The 15,147-nt window shown below is 53.8% G+C and overlaps 1 protein-coding gene across 1 annotated transcript in view; it reads right to left on the bottom strand.

Annotated features, from left to right (window-relative positions):
* Positions 1 to 14,259: 14,259 nt before the first annotated feature.
* LOC144265861 (prostasin-like) overlaps positions 14,260 to 15,147 on the bottom strand; it is a 363,252-nt gene continuing 362,364 nt past the window's right edge. The window contains 1 exon segment of the mRNA XM_077818911.1: positions 14,260 to 14,486. Coding sequence (XP_077675037.1) covers positions 14,260 to 14,486 — 227 coding nt within the window.

The raw sequence follows: 15,147 nt of genomic DNA, 5'->3' as shown, positions 1-15,147 counted from the left end.
CAGGTTAGGTGCCTAACTCCCATAGACGCTCTGTTGGACTTAGGATCCAACGTGCCAGTTGCTGTAGGTGCCTTGGAGCTTTTCAAAACCCCACTGGACACCTTCCTGTTTCCATAGGTGCCCACATCCCTTTGACAATCTGGCCCCAGTGTCTATAAGAAGACTTAGGCTCCTAAATCGGTTTGGGCCTGTAAAACTGAGAGGAGCAAAACTGAACAGAGCAACACCCTGCATCACCAGGGGCTGAAGCCAAAGCCTGAGCAAATTAGCTTCCCAGTGCCCCTGGGCGTGGGGCCCCAGGCAGTTGCCCTGCTTGCTACCCTCTAAAGCTGGCCTTGGCACAACTGAGCTGTGGAGGGGGCTCCGAAAGAAAAACGTTGAGAACCCCTGCATTAGACCCCCCTCCCCTTCCAAAGGCGGGGATAGAACCCAGGAGTCCTGGCTCCGAGCTGCCGTGTTATAACACACTGGACGCTGCTCCCCTGCCAGAGCTGGGAACTTTGTATAGAGCTTTAACGTGACAGCTTTTTATGTGACTTCCACTCATGCCCCATGAGTTACCCAGCCCTCGGGCCTTTCGTTCCAGTAAGTTCTTCCCTATCTGTAGGAGCTGGAGGTGCTCACCGTAGACTCCAAGGTCTGCAACAGTCGCTTCCGTGAAGCATTAAAAAAGCCTGCGGATTACAGCCCCATCAAAGAGGACATGTTGTGTGCCGGGTACATGGAAGGCTATAAAGGCTTTGCTCCGGTGAGATTCTCTGACAGATCTGGAGACCTCCCTTTGTGCCCGGTGCAGCACAGATCCCCAATGAGATAAGGGCCCTCTTTGCTCCTGGCCCCTTGTCCCTGTTGACTTGGTGTTGTGTTTCGGGGGGATCCACCAAACAGTGGGCATGGATGGAGGGGCTGAACCCTGAGTTCATTCCCCAGAGTTAGACAGGGCACCTTGTGGCTTGAGGATGCGCCATAGAGTATAAAGTCAGCAGGGTCCATCAGCCCATTCAGTCGGGCCTACTGTATAACCCAGCCCACAACTGCACCCAGTTACCCCTTCACTGAGCCCCAAGGTTTGTGTCTGGGTAAAGCATCTCCCAGAAAGGTAGCCAGCGGGGATGTGAAACCATCAAGAGATGGAGAATCCACCACTGATCTTGCGGATGAAGGAGGCTGGACCCCACCCTCAAATCCTATTTCTTTCCCTGTCTCTAGGGTGACTTTGGGGGACCCCTGGTGTGCAAACAGAATGGGACCTGGTACCTTGGTGGGATTGTGAGCTGGTTACTGAGGATGACAGTGAATGGGGTAACCAGTGTTGCTGACGGTTACCCTGGGGTTTACAACCGCCCGAATGCCCACAATGAGTGGATACAAAAGAACGTGTCTGGTGTGACTTTCACGGTAGTGAACTTCCCTTCAAACAGTGCCCATTCCTCTGCCATAATCCCCAGGGTCCTTCTCCTCACTATACTTCTGTGGCTGACCCTGTGACCCCTCTTAGATTGGGTCCCCATCCCACACCAGCACTTCCTCTCCCTTTGTGCACATAGACCATCTCACCTGCGGCACTAGGCCTGGGTATTCACACCCTACACACTGTGGTAACAATCTTTGTGCAAAATACCCCTTATGAGATATCATTTGAAAACTAATAACTATGTAATCGTTCATATCCTTGTGTGATGTATGTATGCGATGGGCGCTAAGAATTATGGAGATATGCTGGATGGTACCTAAAGTATGTTTATACCAGGTGTATTCGGCGGAGCTGTTAAACAGATTGATCCTAAGGGGAAGGACTGTGTGTTTACCTCAGTTTACACAGAAGCAGCGTACAGACCTATCAAGCTAACAAGGGTGGAGGCAAACCTCACACTGACAAGTGGGGAGAAGACAGCCTGGTGTCTACACCCAGCAGGAGAGAGAAGCTCCATCTGAGTTTTACTTTTCCGAAGGATCCATTTCAAAGGTTTATTGGTCTGAACCTTGTGTGATAACCAACTGAATTAACTGATTGGGTACAATCTTGCTGCATTAGAAAAGGGTGCGGCATGAGGTCTTTTCTGAAAGCTAATGACCTCCTGGTGCGTAATATCATTGTGAAATGTCTGTCTAAACACTATATGAGGAAATATGGATACTTAATGATATTATGCTTTAAAGTCTGTGGCTAAACTGGGAGAAAGTTTCCCGCCCAGATAGGACTGGGGGCGGGGGGACAGACGGGACTCCTACGTACCTGTCTCCTATGTAAATTAAGCCTGTAGAATCAAAACAATGGAAGCCCCATTTACACACAGGGGGAAGGAAAGCCCCCCAGGAAGGAAGAAAAGCCAGAGGCTGTCCTGCCTCTTGAAACAAGCTCGTTGAACTTTGGGAGATATAAGCCAGGAGAGAAGCCACCTTTGGCATCCATCACTACACTCACAGAGAAGGGAACAGAGCCCTTGCACGCTGAGAAAGATGGGTCCTTCAACCAAGGGTGGGGGCATTGAAGGCTCTGGAAGTGAATATAGGTGAGACACTTGCTTAGGCAAAGATCTTTCCCCTAGGCAGACAAGGGAACCAGCCCCTTGTGCTTCTGTGGTCGATCCTGCACAGACCCCCCGTGACTGAGATCAGGGCCCCCGTCACTCCAGGTGCTGCAGAGACTGACCACGAGCCCGGGCAGGGATGTGTCAGCCAGGGGTGGAGGTGGGGTGGGGGGTGAGGCTGTGGACTTTTGCAGGATGGGGCACAAGTGAAGGAGCGACTGAAGGGCAAACGATAAAGCCACTGCGCTCGGGGGCGGGGGATGTTTCTATAGCTCCCCCCCATGTACTCCTCTTCCCCCCCACCACTTCCCCATCTGCCACCAAACTGCTGCAGGGGCAGGAAATCTCTCTGGTGCCCCCCGCGGTTGCCAGCGGTCTCCCACGCTGCTCTCCCTCCCATTGGCCTCCAGCAGCTGGGACGGTCTGCGATGCCTCCGTTTCCACTCTGGGGAAATGGGCGGCGGGGGCAGGTCCCTGGAAGTAGAGGGGAGCAGGGGGCTGGCGTCACTGAGGTGCGGCAGAACGGGCCAGCCGGGGGGATTCTGACCCCAGAGCCCTGGCCACCTGTGGGCACCAAGCACGGGAGCTCGGGCGAGGTGATCACAACGGTCCCGTCTGGCTTGAGAATTGACATGTCTGTGTCTGGACTTCCGGATATGCCCCCGGACGGCATCCCAGAAAGGCGATTGCAGCAAAGAGCAGGCCTGGCTCCTCGCCCTGATTTCTCCGCTGAAGAGAAACAGCTGGGATGTCAGATAAATCATGAGGAACCATCCTGCTGCCAATTCGGCTGCAAACCTCTGGGCCTCATAGCAGAGGGGAGGGGAGACAAGGGCCCGGGCTCAGAAGTGCAGGGGGCTTCTCATCAGAGAGCCGCAGGGTTAGGAGGGACCGCAAGGGTCATCTAATCCAACCCCCTGCCGAGATACAGGATTTGTTGTGTCTGAAGCATCCCTGACAGGTGGCTCCAGCCTCCTTTTAAAACCCTCCAGCGAAGGAGCTTCCATGACCCTCCCTAGGCAGGTCTGTGCCATTGTCCTGCGGTTCTTACCCACCGACTCACGCGACCCAAGTCAAGCCCCATCTTCAAACCCAGGGGCTGTCTGCTCTGCTCCCCAGAGGCTAAGCTGGGCTGTCCCAACCCAGGGCTCATGTGGGGCCGGCTCATGGGGGGCGCTGTGCTCCCAGCTGACCTCACTGCTGGTGCTGGCCATATTGCTAGCTAAAAGAGGATCAAGAGAGAATCGCAGACCCCCAAAGGAAGGGGAGGTGTTGACTGGAGGGGGCGATCCTGCCCCCCAGGGGAATAGACTGGGGGGAATAGCCCCCATCTGTTACCTGACCCACAGCTCTCTGTGCCAGTGTCCAAGATTTAATCCTGGGGAAACGAAAGTAAAACTTCAGCTGGTTTCTATTTCCTCCTGCCCAGCAGCCGGGCTCTGACCCCGAAGGAGATTGGCTCCCAGTCATGGGAGGGGTGTAGCCAGAGGCTATTAATAGTCACTGGTAGGCGGGGCTGGGAGCCAGGACTCCTGGGTTCTCTCATGCACTCTGGGAGAGGAGGGAAGTCTGGTGGGCTGGGAGCCAGGACTCCAGGGTTCTATTCCTAGCTTTAGGAGGGGAGTGGGGTCTAGTGGGTTAGAGTAAGGGGGCAGGGAGCCAGGACTCCTGGGTTCTGTCTCCAGCTTTGGGAGGGGAGTGGGGGTGTGTCCCCGAGCTCCCTGGTGCTTTTTCTTTCATAAAATGGAGGTAAAATTGATCATCAAAACATTTTGCAATTTGTGGGGCAAGGAGCTCTCTGCTGCCCTCTAATGATAGAGGTGAAGAGCCAGCGGGTGATGAGTCCAGGGATCAACTGGTTGTACCAGATACCCTGAAAAGGGTCATGCCATGATCTTAAAGTTACTGGACACTTCGGGGTTGCAAAAACCTTAGCCAAGCGAAAGGCGAATTTCTGCTGGGTGGATGTAGAAAACGGAGGCAGGAAATGTGAGGTGGCTTGAGACAAGCAGAGCCCCAACGTGGAGATAATCTTGTGGGGGCACCGACAGGGCACGATGCTGCTGACGTGGTTTGGACTTTGCCCGAGACAGAACCTAGCGGGGAAATTGGCTAGTCGCTATGGACACCTTCACAAACCAGCCCCTAAGAAATCCAAAGGCTGGGACGGTAGCCAAGGTCCCAGGGAATGAATCCTCACCAGGTCCGGGCTCCCAGGTAAGTTATGCACAGCTCGTGGGTGAAGCTTTGAGTCCAAAGTGTTTCAACAGGTTGGTGAGATTCTAGGGGTCCATTTTCCGGGTCGATCTAACTCTCAGGGTCGTTCAGCTCCAGATCAGGCTTCCCAGGGAGGTTGCGGGATCCCCGTCACTGGAGGCTTTTAAGAGCAAGTTGGATGAACCCCTGTCAGGGCTCAGCTAGATTTACTTGGCACTGCTTCTGCACAAGAGGCTGAACTAGGTGACCTCTTGAGGTCCCTTGCAGCCCCACAGCTCTATGGTTCTCTGTAAGGTCATGTGGGGAAACTGTTAGAAGCGGGGCCTGCTCGGGTCCCACAATGCTTAGGGGAAAGAAGAGTGAGAGCCCAAAGCTGGATAAACCTGGGAGAGACCCTCCACAGCACTGACCTGAGTAAACGAAGTGGTGCGCAGGATAGAGCTGGGTCCCAGGACTAACCCCAAAGCTACCCTAAGGACCATCTGAGGGCACATCGGGGGGGCAGGATTTCAGCTTGGCATCCCCCCAAATCTGAAAATGTAGCAGTGGAAGCTGAGGCTGGAAGGGTTGTGACATTGAGTCCCCCATTGGAACAGATAGGACAGGGATTGTCAGAGGCTGCAGCTCTCGCAGACACAATAGGCGTTCCTCAGGGGCCCACTGAACCCAGCCAGGAACCCGGGAGCAGAATTTGATGCAAAACCATTTTATTTTTGACCACACGTGATGGGGTGCAGCGTCCATATATGCAGTCACACACAGGGGGCACTGTGGAGCTGTAGGCGGGGCTACCTATAAACCCTACCCCACTTAGACTGCCCATCTTCTAGTGATCCAATCCCAAACATCCTTGATCTGCATGTCCAAACACTGCCCCCTAGAGGTGCCTTGGAGCAGTGCCCCTCTTCTCCAAGTGATTAGTTCAGGCTCTCTGCAGACTCTGGCAGCGTCGCTGCACCAGTTACACTTGTGCCAGTTCACACCTCTCTGTGAAATCAGCCCAGGCTCTCTGGAGATGTAGCAAGTGTTGCCCTGTGGGTCACATACCGGGCAGTTCACACCTCTCCAAGCAATCAGCTCTGGCTCTCTCAGTGTTGCTCTCAGTCACACTCAGGGCAGCTCTCCCTTCTCATTGCAACAGGGTCAGGCTCTCTGCAGACTCAGGCACGCGGGCATTGCTGATAGGTCTCAGATCCTCTCCCATCTCCATCTCACACTGTCCACAGACAGTGGAGGGTTTCACTGCTGGGTGAACGGAGGAGGGAGAGATGGGGGACATCCCAATGGAAGGGGGGTCACAGTGACATCAGGAGAGTAGTGAAGAAAAGCATGTAGGTGCTGAAGGAGGGTCTGGCATCATTTATTCCAGAGGTGCTGTTCTCCATGGTGGTGGCTTGGCCCCCAGAGACCATGTGCCCCCATATCCATTCACCATAGGCCACTATCTGGACATAGACACTGGGACGATTGGGCTGGCCACAGCCCTCCCCGCAACTCACAATCCCCATCAGGAACCAGGTCCCATTGCAGTAACAGGCCAGCGGCCCCCCAGAGTCACCCTGGAGGATCAGATAAATTGGGATTAGTGAGGGCCTTCCCCCTCGTCCCCATCCCCAAGCATCCACAATCCAGCCCCTTAGGTCTATAGGCATATGGGCCATCCTATGCCTCCCGACCCATATATTTTGTCCACACCAACATGAGAAGTGAAAGGAGCATGGTGTGCTTTCCCCACGCACTTTCCCTGAAGAAGGCACTGGTGGTAGAGGTGGTATCCCCCACTACCTTCACAGGTGCTGGGGTGGCTCTTCCTCTCCTGCCCTACACAGAGACCACTGGCAGGGCTCCCCAGAGCAGTGGGGCTGGGAGTTAACACCCTCCATATTGAGGCATGGGGTATTTTCCCATCTCAGAGCGACTGGCTCAGGCTTTCTGCAGACTCAGGCAAGCCTCAGTTACCCTCGAGCCACATTGTCCCTCTTTTCTACCCAACCACAAAAGTTCTACTATTACTTTAATAAAAAATAAAAGCTGGAGCTCTGCCCTAATCACAGGACTCCAGGAGCTGGGGCCTAGGCATGGCGCTGTGACTCCGCATGGCTCTAAAAGCCAGAGCCGCACCTGCCAACTCGAAGGAAGCTGGGTCCAGAGCTCCCGGGCTGCAGCAGCCTTTCTATTCGCTGCAGTCCCTAGATGGTGACAGGGAGCCACACTGGGGCTCACCTGCATCCAGCCAGCCCAAACACCTCCCTCACCTGGCAGGAGTCCCTCTGCCCTTTGGTGTAGCCAGCACAGATCATGTCTGGTTTGACGGGGTCCCTGCCGATGTTCAGGTCTGGGTCGATGTTGTAGAGGGTGTTGCAGGCTGCAGTGCCGACCAGCTGAATCTGAACCTCCTGCAGCGCCTTGTGGGGTGGGAGAGAGATGGCAGGGGAGAGAACCAGGGTCCTGGATCCATTGCCTCCCGCAATGCACCCCCATGCCTGACAATTTCCTGTCCCCATCTGCTCCCCCACCCACTCCATCTCCTCCCCATGTCCCCCTCCCCATCACCTCCCTGCATCCGTTCCCCATCTCCACCCAGCTTCCAGAGCTGCACCGATCCCCACAGGACCCAGTCTGTGCAGCGCGGCCCCGAGAGGGGATTTCCTCTGCAGGATTCAAATCCGGGGGCCATCTGTATCTAAAACACAAGGTTCCCGCCTGAGATCAATAGATTAGCTGCCTCACAGATGGCTCTGAGGGGTACAGCCAAATGGGGTAGCCAGCGGGCAGGGGGCAGCAGAGAGCTGGGTGGGGATTATTTCAAGATGCGGCAGGAATCACAGGACTCCAGGAACATGGGGCTTGAGGAGTGGAGTGATAGCACCTCCCCCCGGGGGATGGTCCTACCTGCAGAGGCTGTTGTCCTGCAGCTGGTGACCCAGCACGTGTGGTTGCCAGGGAAGGAGTCGGAGGGGGCCTGGCAAGCAGAGGGGGAGGATTTCATCGGTGTATCGCACTGGCTCCGCCAGCTGCGTAGGGCAATGTCAGCTGAACTGGGTCCCCCCCCCACGTTGTAATTGGGGTGGACGACGATCTGGCGCACAGGGGATGAGACCCGGCTCAGGGAGGGGTTGGACAGCTGGCGCTCCCCGAGGTTAACATGACAGGCAGGCTGAGATGAGAAAAGAACAAGGTGTCCTGCCTCAAAGATCCTGCCCTGCTCTAACCCACTAGACGCCACTCTCCTCCCATACCTGGGGTTAGAACCCAGGAGTCCTGGCTCCCAGCCTCATTCTCATGGCACATGTCTAGGGCAGGTAAAGCTGGAGTTTTGTGGAAGGTGTCTTACCTGTCTGATTCCAACTCCCCTGAGCACCTAGTGAGTGAAGAAAGAGAAGGGAAAGATATTAATGTGTGTGTTTTGGGGGTGGCGGTGGGGGTTATTCACAGGCATTGCTGGGACCTGAGAAGGTGTGTGGAGAGGAATAAATGCCAGTAGCTCCATCCATAATTCCCAAGCTCCGTTCATTATCCCCAGAACAGCCCTGTCATGCCATCCTCAGCGCCAGCCACAATTCTTAGCAGTGTTTCTATTTGATTCACCACCAGTAGGTGCAAGGATCAACACTCTCCGTTGATTGGAGAGGGGCAGCTCAGGCCTGAATTCACAAGTCCAGGTTGGATGGGCTGGGGGATCTATGAAGGGCCAAAGGGTTGGATCCCCCTGTTATTCACTAGCCCAATTCCCTCCCTCACAACCTGCATCTCGCTCCTCTCCGTCCGGGAGGTAGAGGCTGGTCCCTGCATCCCCACCCCACACTCACCCTACAGCAGGCTCATCACCAGCAGTTCTAGGGCCAGTGGGGAGCAGAGACGCCCCATGGTTCAGCCTTCCCCAGACCTGTCTTGGCTGAATACAGCAGCCTCCACTGCTCCGACCAAAGCCCGACTGGGGAATGCAAGTGCCGGGGCAGGCTTTTATGGGTACCTGTGTGCCCCTCCCTGGATCTACAGAGAATAACGGGGACTGATTTCCTGGGAACCTAAGCCAGGAAATAACAGCTGCTAAATTCGATGTGCTGAACAGGTTGTGACCGCTTTCATTCTGCTCTGCCTGGTGTCACCCCAGTACGGGCGTCCTTGAAAACCAAACAAAAACTTGTGATGGCCCAGGTCACTGCGTGGTGATTTTCACTTCCCCGTGTTATTGCCAACTGAGTGTGCTCAGAAGAGAGTGACAAAGATAGTACCTAGGTCAGGGATGTGGTTATTGTGGGGTAAAGGTTATCATGAAGTTAGGGTTAAGGGTATCATGCGGATTGGGGTTAAGGTTATCATGGGATTAAGAGTATCATGGGGTTAACATGAAGGATATCATGGCTTTTAGGGTTAAGGCTATCATGGGGTTAAGGTTAAGGGCATCATGGGAGCTGGGGTTGAGTTTATAATGCGGTTTAGGTTTAAGTGTAATTTTCCACCCCGTTTTTTGGACCCTGTCGCCCTTGGCTTCACTCCAGTGACAATCTGGGGATCTGCCCCATCTGTCTTGAGAATTCCAATTGATCCTATGAAGTTGTTCTTGTGAAATAGTTTGGACACGGAGCCTTTATGTGGAATCCAACATTTCTTGACTGGGGAGGGCTTGGTCATCAAGACTAGGGACAATGGTCACTCGTTCAACCTTAAATGGTCACCCATTCAGGCGGGGACACCTTGGAAATGTTGTCCTCTGAGACTACCAAGATCTACCTCTCTGACTCTTCTGCAGGGAGGTGGAAGCAAAATATCGACCATGGAGGAACAAAGAAACCAGGTTTTGGGATGGGGTCACATTAACTGAAGGGAAGAATCACAAAAGCAGGATGTGATGCTCTACACCCTAGGGGAGGGCCCTGTAACCCCCATATTCATCATTTGTATGTAATTCTGATATTGCATACAAAGCAGGCCTTGTAAGCTGTCATGGGAAAGGTTAGGATCTGCTGAAATCCACTAAACCTCTAAATATGTTCATCATTAATGATATGAAGTTATGAGAATTGTGTTGGAGGATTGTCACTAAAATATACTGTGAACTGGGGAATTGCCCAGATACTAGTTCCCCAAACACCATCACCAGGGGGAGAACCAATGCCTGGGTGGGTGTTGAACAACCGTCAACAGCCATTGTCCAGAAAAAGAGCTACAATGCAATGACTCACCTGCATAAGGCCACTCCAGGGGAATTGCTCAACCTTGCCTGGGGACTCAGCAATGCCCACCAGACATGCCTGGACTTGTGTTCTCCATGCACATGGGACTAAGGGTATAAAACAGAACACAAGGGCCCCAGGTTTGGCCTTTCTCTTGCCCCCACCTATGCTGCAAGCAACAAGGACGCTCAGAAGACCAAAGACCCCAACAGAGGAGACTGTCCCAGATTTCAAGGGTGAAACCTGTGTACTATGAACTGCAATATCTAGTGGGGTGAGAAAAAACTGCTTAGGATAGATGTTGCCCAGTCTAATAGGGCTGAGAGTTTAGACTGTGTACTTATATTTTATTTTATTTTGGTAACTAACTCTGACTTTTTGCCTATCACTTATAATCACCTAAAATCTGTCTTTTGTAGTCAGTAAACTTGTTTTACTGTTTATCTTTCCCATTAAGTTTGCCTGAAGTGTTTGGTAAATCTGCTCAAGTTTACAAAGGCTGGTGTCTATCCACTTTCCGTTGATGAAGTGGTGCACTTGAGCAGTGCAAGACGGTATATTCCTGAGGTGCAAGACTGGGAGCTTGGGGGATTTGGCTGGTGCCTTTCTCTGTATGATTCATGAGTGGCTCTGGAAGCATTCGTGCAATCCAGCTGAGTGTGGGGGCTCCACATGCTGGTGGCTGAGTGATCACAGCACCTGGAGGGGTTTGCTGCTTGGCACTGGCAAAGCTTTGTGAGAGAGAGCCCAGGCTGCACCCTGCAGATCCCATTGTACAGGATACTTTGGGCAGAGGGAGGGCAGAGATGGGGAAGAGAGGGGAGGAGGTGGAGATGCTTTGATAGCCAGGAGGGGATTCCTGTTTAACTGTGGATCAGCCAAGGTCAGAGAAACCTAGCTGAGTGGGAAAAACACTGTGACTTGGAGAAAAGCCACAAGCTGTGGGGAAAGGATATGGGGCACCCCACGGTACTCTGTTCAAAGCCAAAGCACTACACACTCCCCAGCAGCGAGGAACCTGAGCCAGGGAAATGCACGTAGGTGTGCTGGCTATTTTGTCTAGAGCTGTTTATTTCTTGTGCTAATAAGCACAGCTGACTGACATTGTTTGGAGGAATAGTTTATTCGTGGAAATATGCAGTTTGGAGTCTACTAAAACTATTCACAAATTCAGACTGAATTCGGGATAGTTTAAGATGAAAAAACTTGGAAAAGTGGAATCATTTCTTTGACATGTTCCCAACAAAACATTTTCTCTTTTCACTTCGAAGCCATGCTTTATTTTGAAATTTAACTAGATTTGTATTTTTTTAGAAAATCTAAATAAAAAGGGATAAAGAAAGAAAGAAAGAAATCCCATATTTCAACCCTGACCCTCATCCTGACGAAACCCCCTGCTCTAACCTCCATGATAAACTTCACCCAATGATACCCTTAGCCTCATCTCATTATAACTGTAGCCCTATGATAACGTTAACTCTTATCCCTAACACTGATGATACCACCTTATCCCCTCTGATCTAACCCACAAGACCCCACTCCCCTCCCACAGCTGCGATTGGACCCAGGAGTTCTGACTCCCAGTTTCATTCTCACTGCACATGCCACGGGCAGGTAAGGATTTTGGCTGGCGCTGAGGATGGCTGGGCTCTTCTGGGATAAAGGGCTGAGCTTGGGAATTATGGGTGGAGTTACTTGAACTCATTCCCCTTCACACACGTTCTCAGGGCCCAGCAATGCCTGCGGATATCCCGCCCCCCCCCCATTAATATCTGTGCTTTCTCTTTCTTCTCTCCCTAGGTGCTCAGGGGAGTTGGAATCAGACAGGCAAGACACCCACCGCAAAACTCCAGCCTTACCTTCCCTTGACACATGAGAAGGAAGCTGGGAGCCAGGACTCCTGGGTTCAACCCCTGGATCTGGGAGCTAGTGGGTTAAAGCAGGGGGGCTGGGAGTCCAGATTCTGGGTTCTGGGTTCTTCCCATTGTCATGTCGTCGGGCACTGAAAAACAGGGCAGACTGAAAAACAGGGCAGCACTCCAAACTGGTGACATGCTCTATGAGTAATTTCACCAAACCAGTAACAAATATGACCGTCTCACCACGGAGTCACAGACAGTCCCCTTGGACTCTCTGGTCTATCTTGCCACCCAGACAAACTAGATGTAGTAATAAATGGTCAGAAAAATCACACCACACTCAGGTTGGTTACAGTCCCAAGACACCAGTCACTTACTCCAGATCAGTTGGTACCTTAGATCCTACACCAAAGACAACACCTGTAGCCAGTCCTTGTTAGGGAGGTGATTATACACCATTCTCTTGCTGTTTCCTTTGACTACCCTAGTTTTACTGCTGCAGGTCACTTGTTGCAAAATACTCCTGGTGCATTCAGCATCCCACCTCTGTCACCACGTGTCACGGAGCCACAGGATCATTTCTACGGCCCCATCTTTGGAACTCTCTCTAGGATGAACCACTTCAATGTGCCCGACCCTCTTGGGGTCTCACTCTTCCTCCAGGGTTAGTCAGATGGCTTCATCCCCCTCAACTGAACCTCTGGGGCTCCAGCCCTCCTGCTTCACACCGTGAGCTCTGCTTAGCACAGCCAACTGAGCCAGAGGCCTGGCAGAGACGTGTCCATGCTGCAGGGACTAATGCACCTCACCCGGTATTTGCCGCGACACTCACACCCAGTATTTGCAGCGCTGTCAAAATTGTCGGGCTAGTCAGCTGGCACACCAGCACAGGGGGAGAGAGGGTCCTTTGTGGAGCACAGAGAACTGAAGGGTAATGCACGGCCCATTCTTGGGCAGCCCAGAGCCCAGGTAAACTGCAGTGAACCCCATGTTTGAAGCTCTGTCTCTCCATCTGACCTCCTGAGTCCCCAGGTGAGAGCCCCGACTCCTTCCAGCACCCAAACTTCATCCCCAGTCCTTTGTTCTGGAGCTGCGGGGTGCTTCTCATCTTCCCTTCTGAGATATGGGGAAATCCATCTCCCGCTGGGGCGCTGGTCGCCAGGTGTCAATGGCTGGTGGTTGGATTTGCCATCATCTTCGTGGATTCTCCACCGACGTGGGGTCAGCCCGTCCTTTTCCACACCTAAGGGCTTGTCTAGACTTGAAATGCTGCGACCGACGGCAGTGGGACGGGTTCTCCTGCCAGCGTAGTTAATCCACCCCCCGAAAAGGCAGCAGCTGGGGTGATGGGAGAATTCACCCATTGATCTAGCACTGTCTGCACCAGGGTAGGTCAGTTTAACTAGGTTGCTCTGGGCCGGGGGAGGATTTTTCACACCCTTGAGTGACATAGTGATACCAGCTGAATTTCCCAGTGCAGGCCAGGCCTGTGTCTCTTGCCTGCCCTGAGAGCAAACAGTCCTTTCCCACACGTGGGGTAACAATGCAGCATACAGCGGAAACTGAGGCATAGCTAGGGACCATAAAAATATTACAGGAAATTCCCGCTTTGTCACACTTGCTCTGGGGAGTCAATGCCATGCCTGGCATGATGGGGACCCAGATTTTAGTTGGGTGGGGGGTGTCTGTGCAGCATCCAGTATGATGGCAGCGGGGACGACTGACCTCAGGTGTCTGAGTTTGTCTGTGTTCAGTGCCTGGCATGACAGGGGGCCAGATCTCATTTGAGGGGGGTCTGAATAGGGCCAGGAACAACAATAACCTGGATCTTGGTCAGGGTCTGTGCAGCACCTGGCACAATGGGGGCCTCAGTCTTGATTGGGGAGGGATCTGTGCAGCACGCGGCCCCCGATGCTCTGCCATCCCACAGCTAACACCAAGCCGCAGCCAGTGGGAGGCTGTGATGGTGGCAGGACTCGCCCTAGCGGGAGGAGGCACCAGCTGCTGCAGGGCAGGTCGTGGCTGCTGCCAGGAGGAGACAGAATTTGCAAAGCCGATTTATTGACGATTTTCAGAGCATGGGTCTCGGGACCAAAGCAGCTGTGGGGCCCTTCCCCGTCGGCTTCCCAGTCACCCCCGGGGGGCGCTGTAGAGCTGCAGGAAGGGCTGGATATAATCCTGCATCCCCTGCGCTCTCCATTCCCATGGCGCCCCTGTGCCTCCATCCACCAGCCTCTCCCAGGCGCGTCCCACAGACCCCAGCAACGCGGGACCCACACCCGGTGCCAAGGGGGGGGTGTAGACACCCTGGCTGGTGCGGGGCTGTTGGCTCCAATCTCCCTGCAGCTCATGCCCAGACAGAGTAGCCCCTGCCCAGAGGGGGGTTCTGACACCCTCTTAGTTGGGGAGGGGGTGGCTGTCCCAGGTGAGCTGCAGGGGGCATCTGTGCTGGGGGGGCGGCATTGATGGGGCAGGTCACAGGGCTGTCCGGAGGAGCCCAGCAAGCAGCAGTAGGACAGAAGAGAAGGCCGAAGGGTTGGCGCCACCAGTGACCTCCTGGATCCAGTTGGCATAGAACGAGACCCGGATATACACCCCAGGACTGGGGGTTGAGGAGTCCGTGCAGTTAGCCCCCCAGCTGACGATCCCAGCCAAGATGAAGTTGCCATTCCCTGGGCAGACCAGAGGCCCCACCCCAGAGTCTCCATAAGGGAGAGAGAGAAGGACTTTCCGGTCAGCGAGGTTGACTCCTTTGCCTCCCTTCCCACAAAGAGGCTCCTGATTTTGCTCTATCAGAGCCGGAGAGAGAACCCAGGCGTCCTGGCTCCCAACCCCCCTGCTCTAACCCACCAGACCCCACTCCCCTCCCAGAGCCGGGGATAGAACCCAGGAGTCCTGGCTCCCAGCCCCCACCCCCCCAGCTCTAACCACTAAACCCCACTTTCTTCTTATGCCATGGCCTCCTTCCATGCTGGGGCAGAGCTACTACCATCACTTGATCCGTTTTCTCTGGCATTAAGCTCAGGTTAAGTCAGACCCGTCCCAGTTCAGCAGGGCTGGAGCTCGGAGAGTTCCTCTCTCCTCCTACGGAGCCTTTTGTGGTCTCCCAGAATGCACTGCTGCTGGGAGACCCGCTTTCATTGGCAATGAGACACAGGAGAAGATCAAATTAAAACGTCACCCGCCTGGGCCTTTTTGGGGCATGGGGGAGGAAGGGCCAGTGTTTGCAAACAGAACAATGGGCCAGACAATTTCAAGCAGCCCCAGCTTTGCCCCCACAAGCCAAGTAGCCGTCCCTACGCACATGCAAAATACGCAGCTGTGTAGGGCACCAGGAAATTTGGGGTACCAATGTACCTGTGT

This window comes from Eretmochelys imbricata, chromosome 6, assembly GCF_965152235.1.
Source record: "Eretmochelys imbricata isolate rEreImb1 chromosome 6, rEreImb1.hap1, whole genome shotgun sequence".
Classification (NCBI taxonomy): Eukaryota; Metazoa; Chordata; order Testudines; family Cheloniidae; genus Eretmochelys; species Eretmochelys imbricata.
This window is presented reverse-complemented; position numbering and strand designations above follow the sequence as displayed.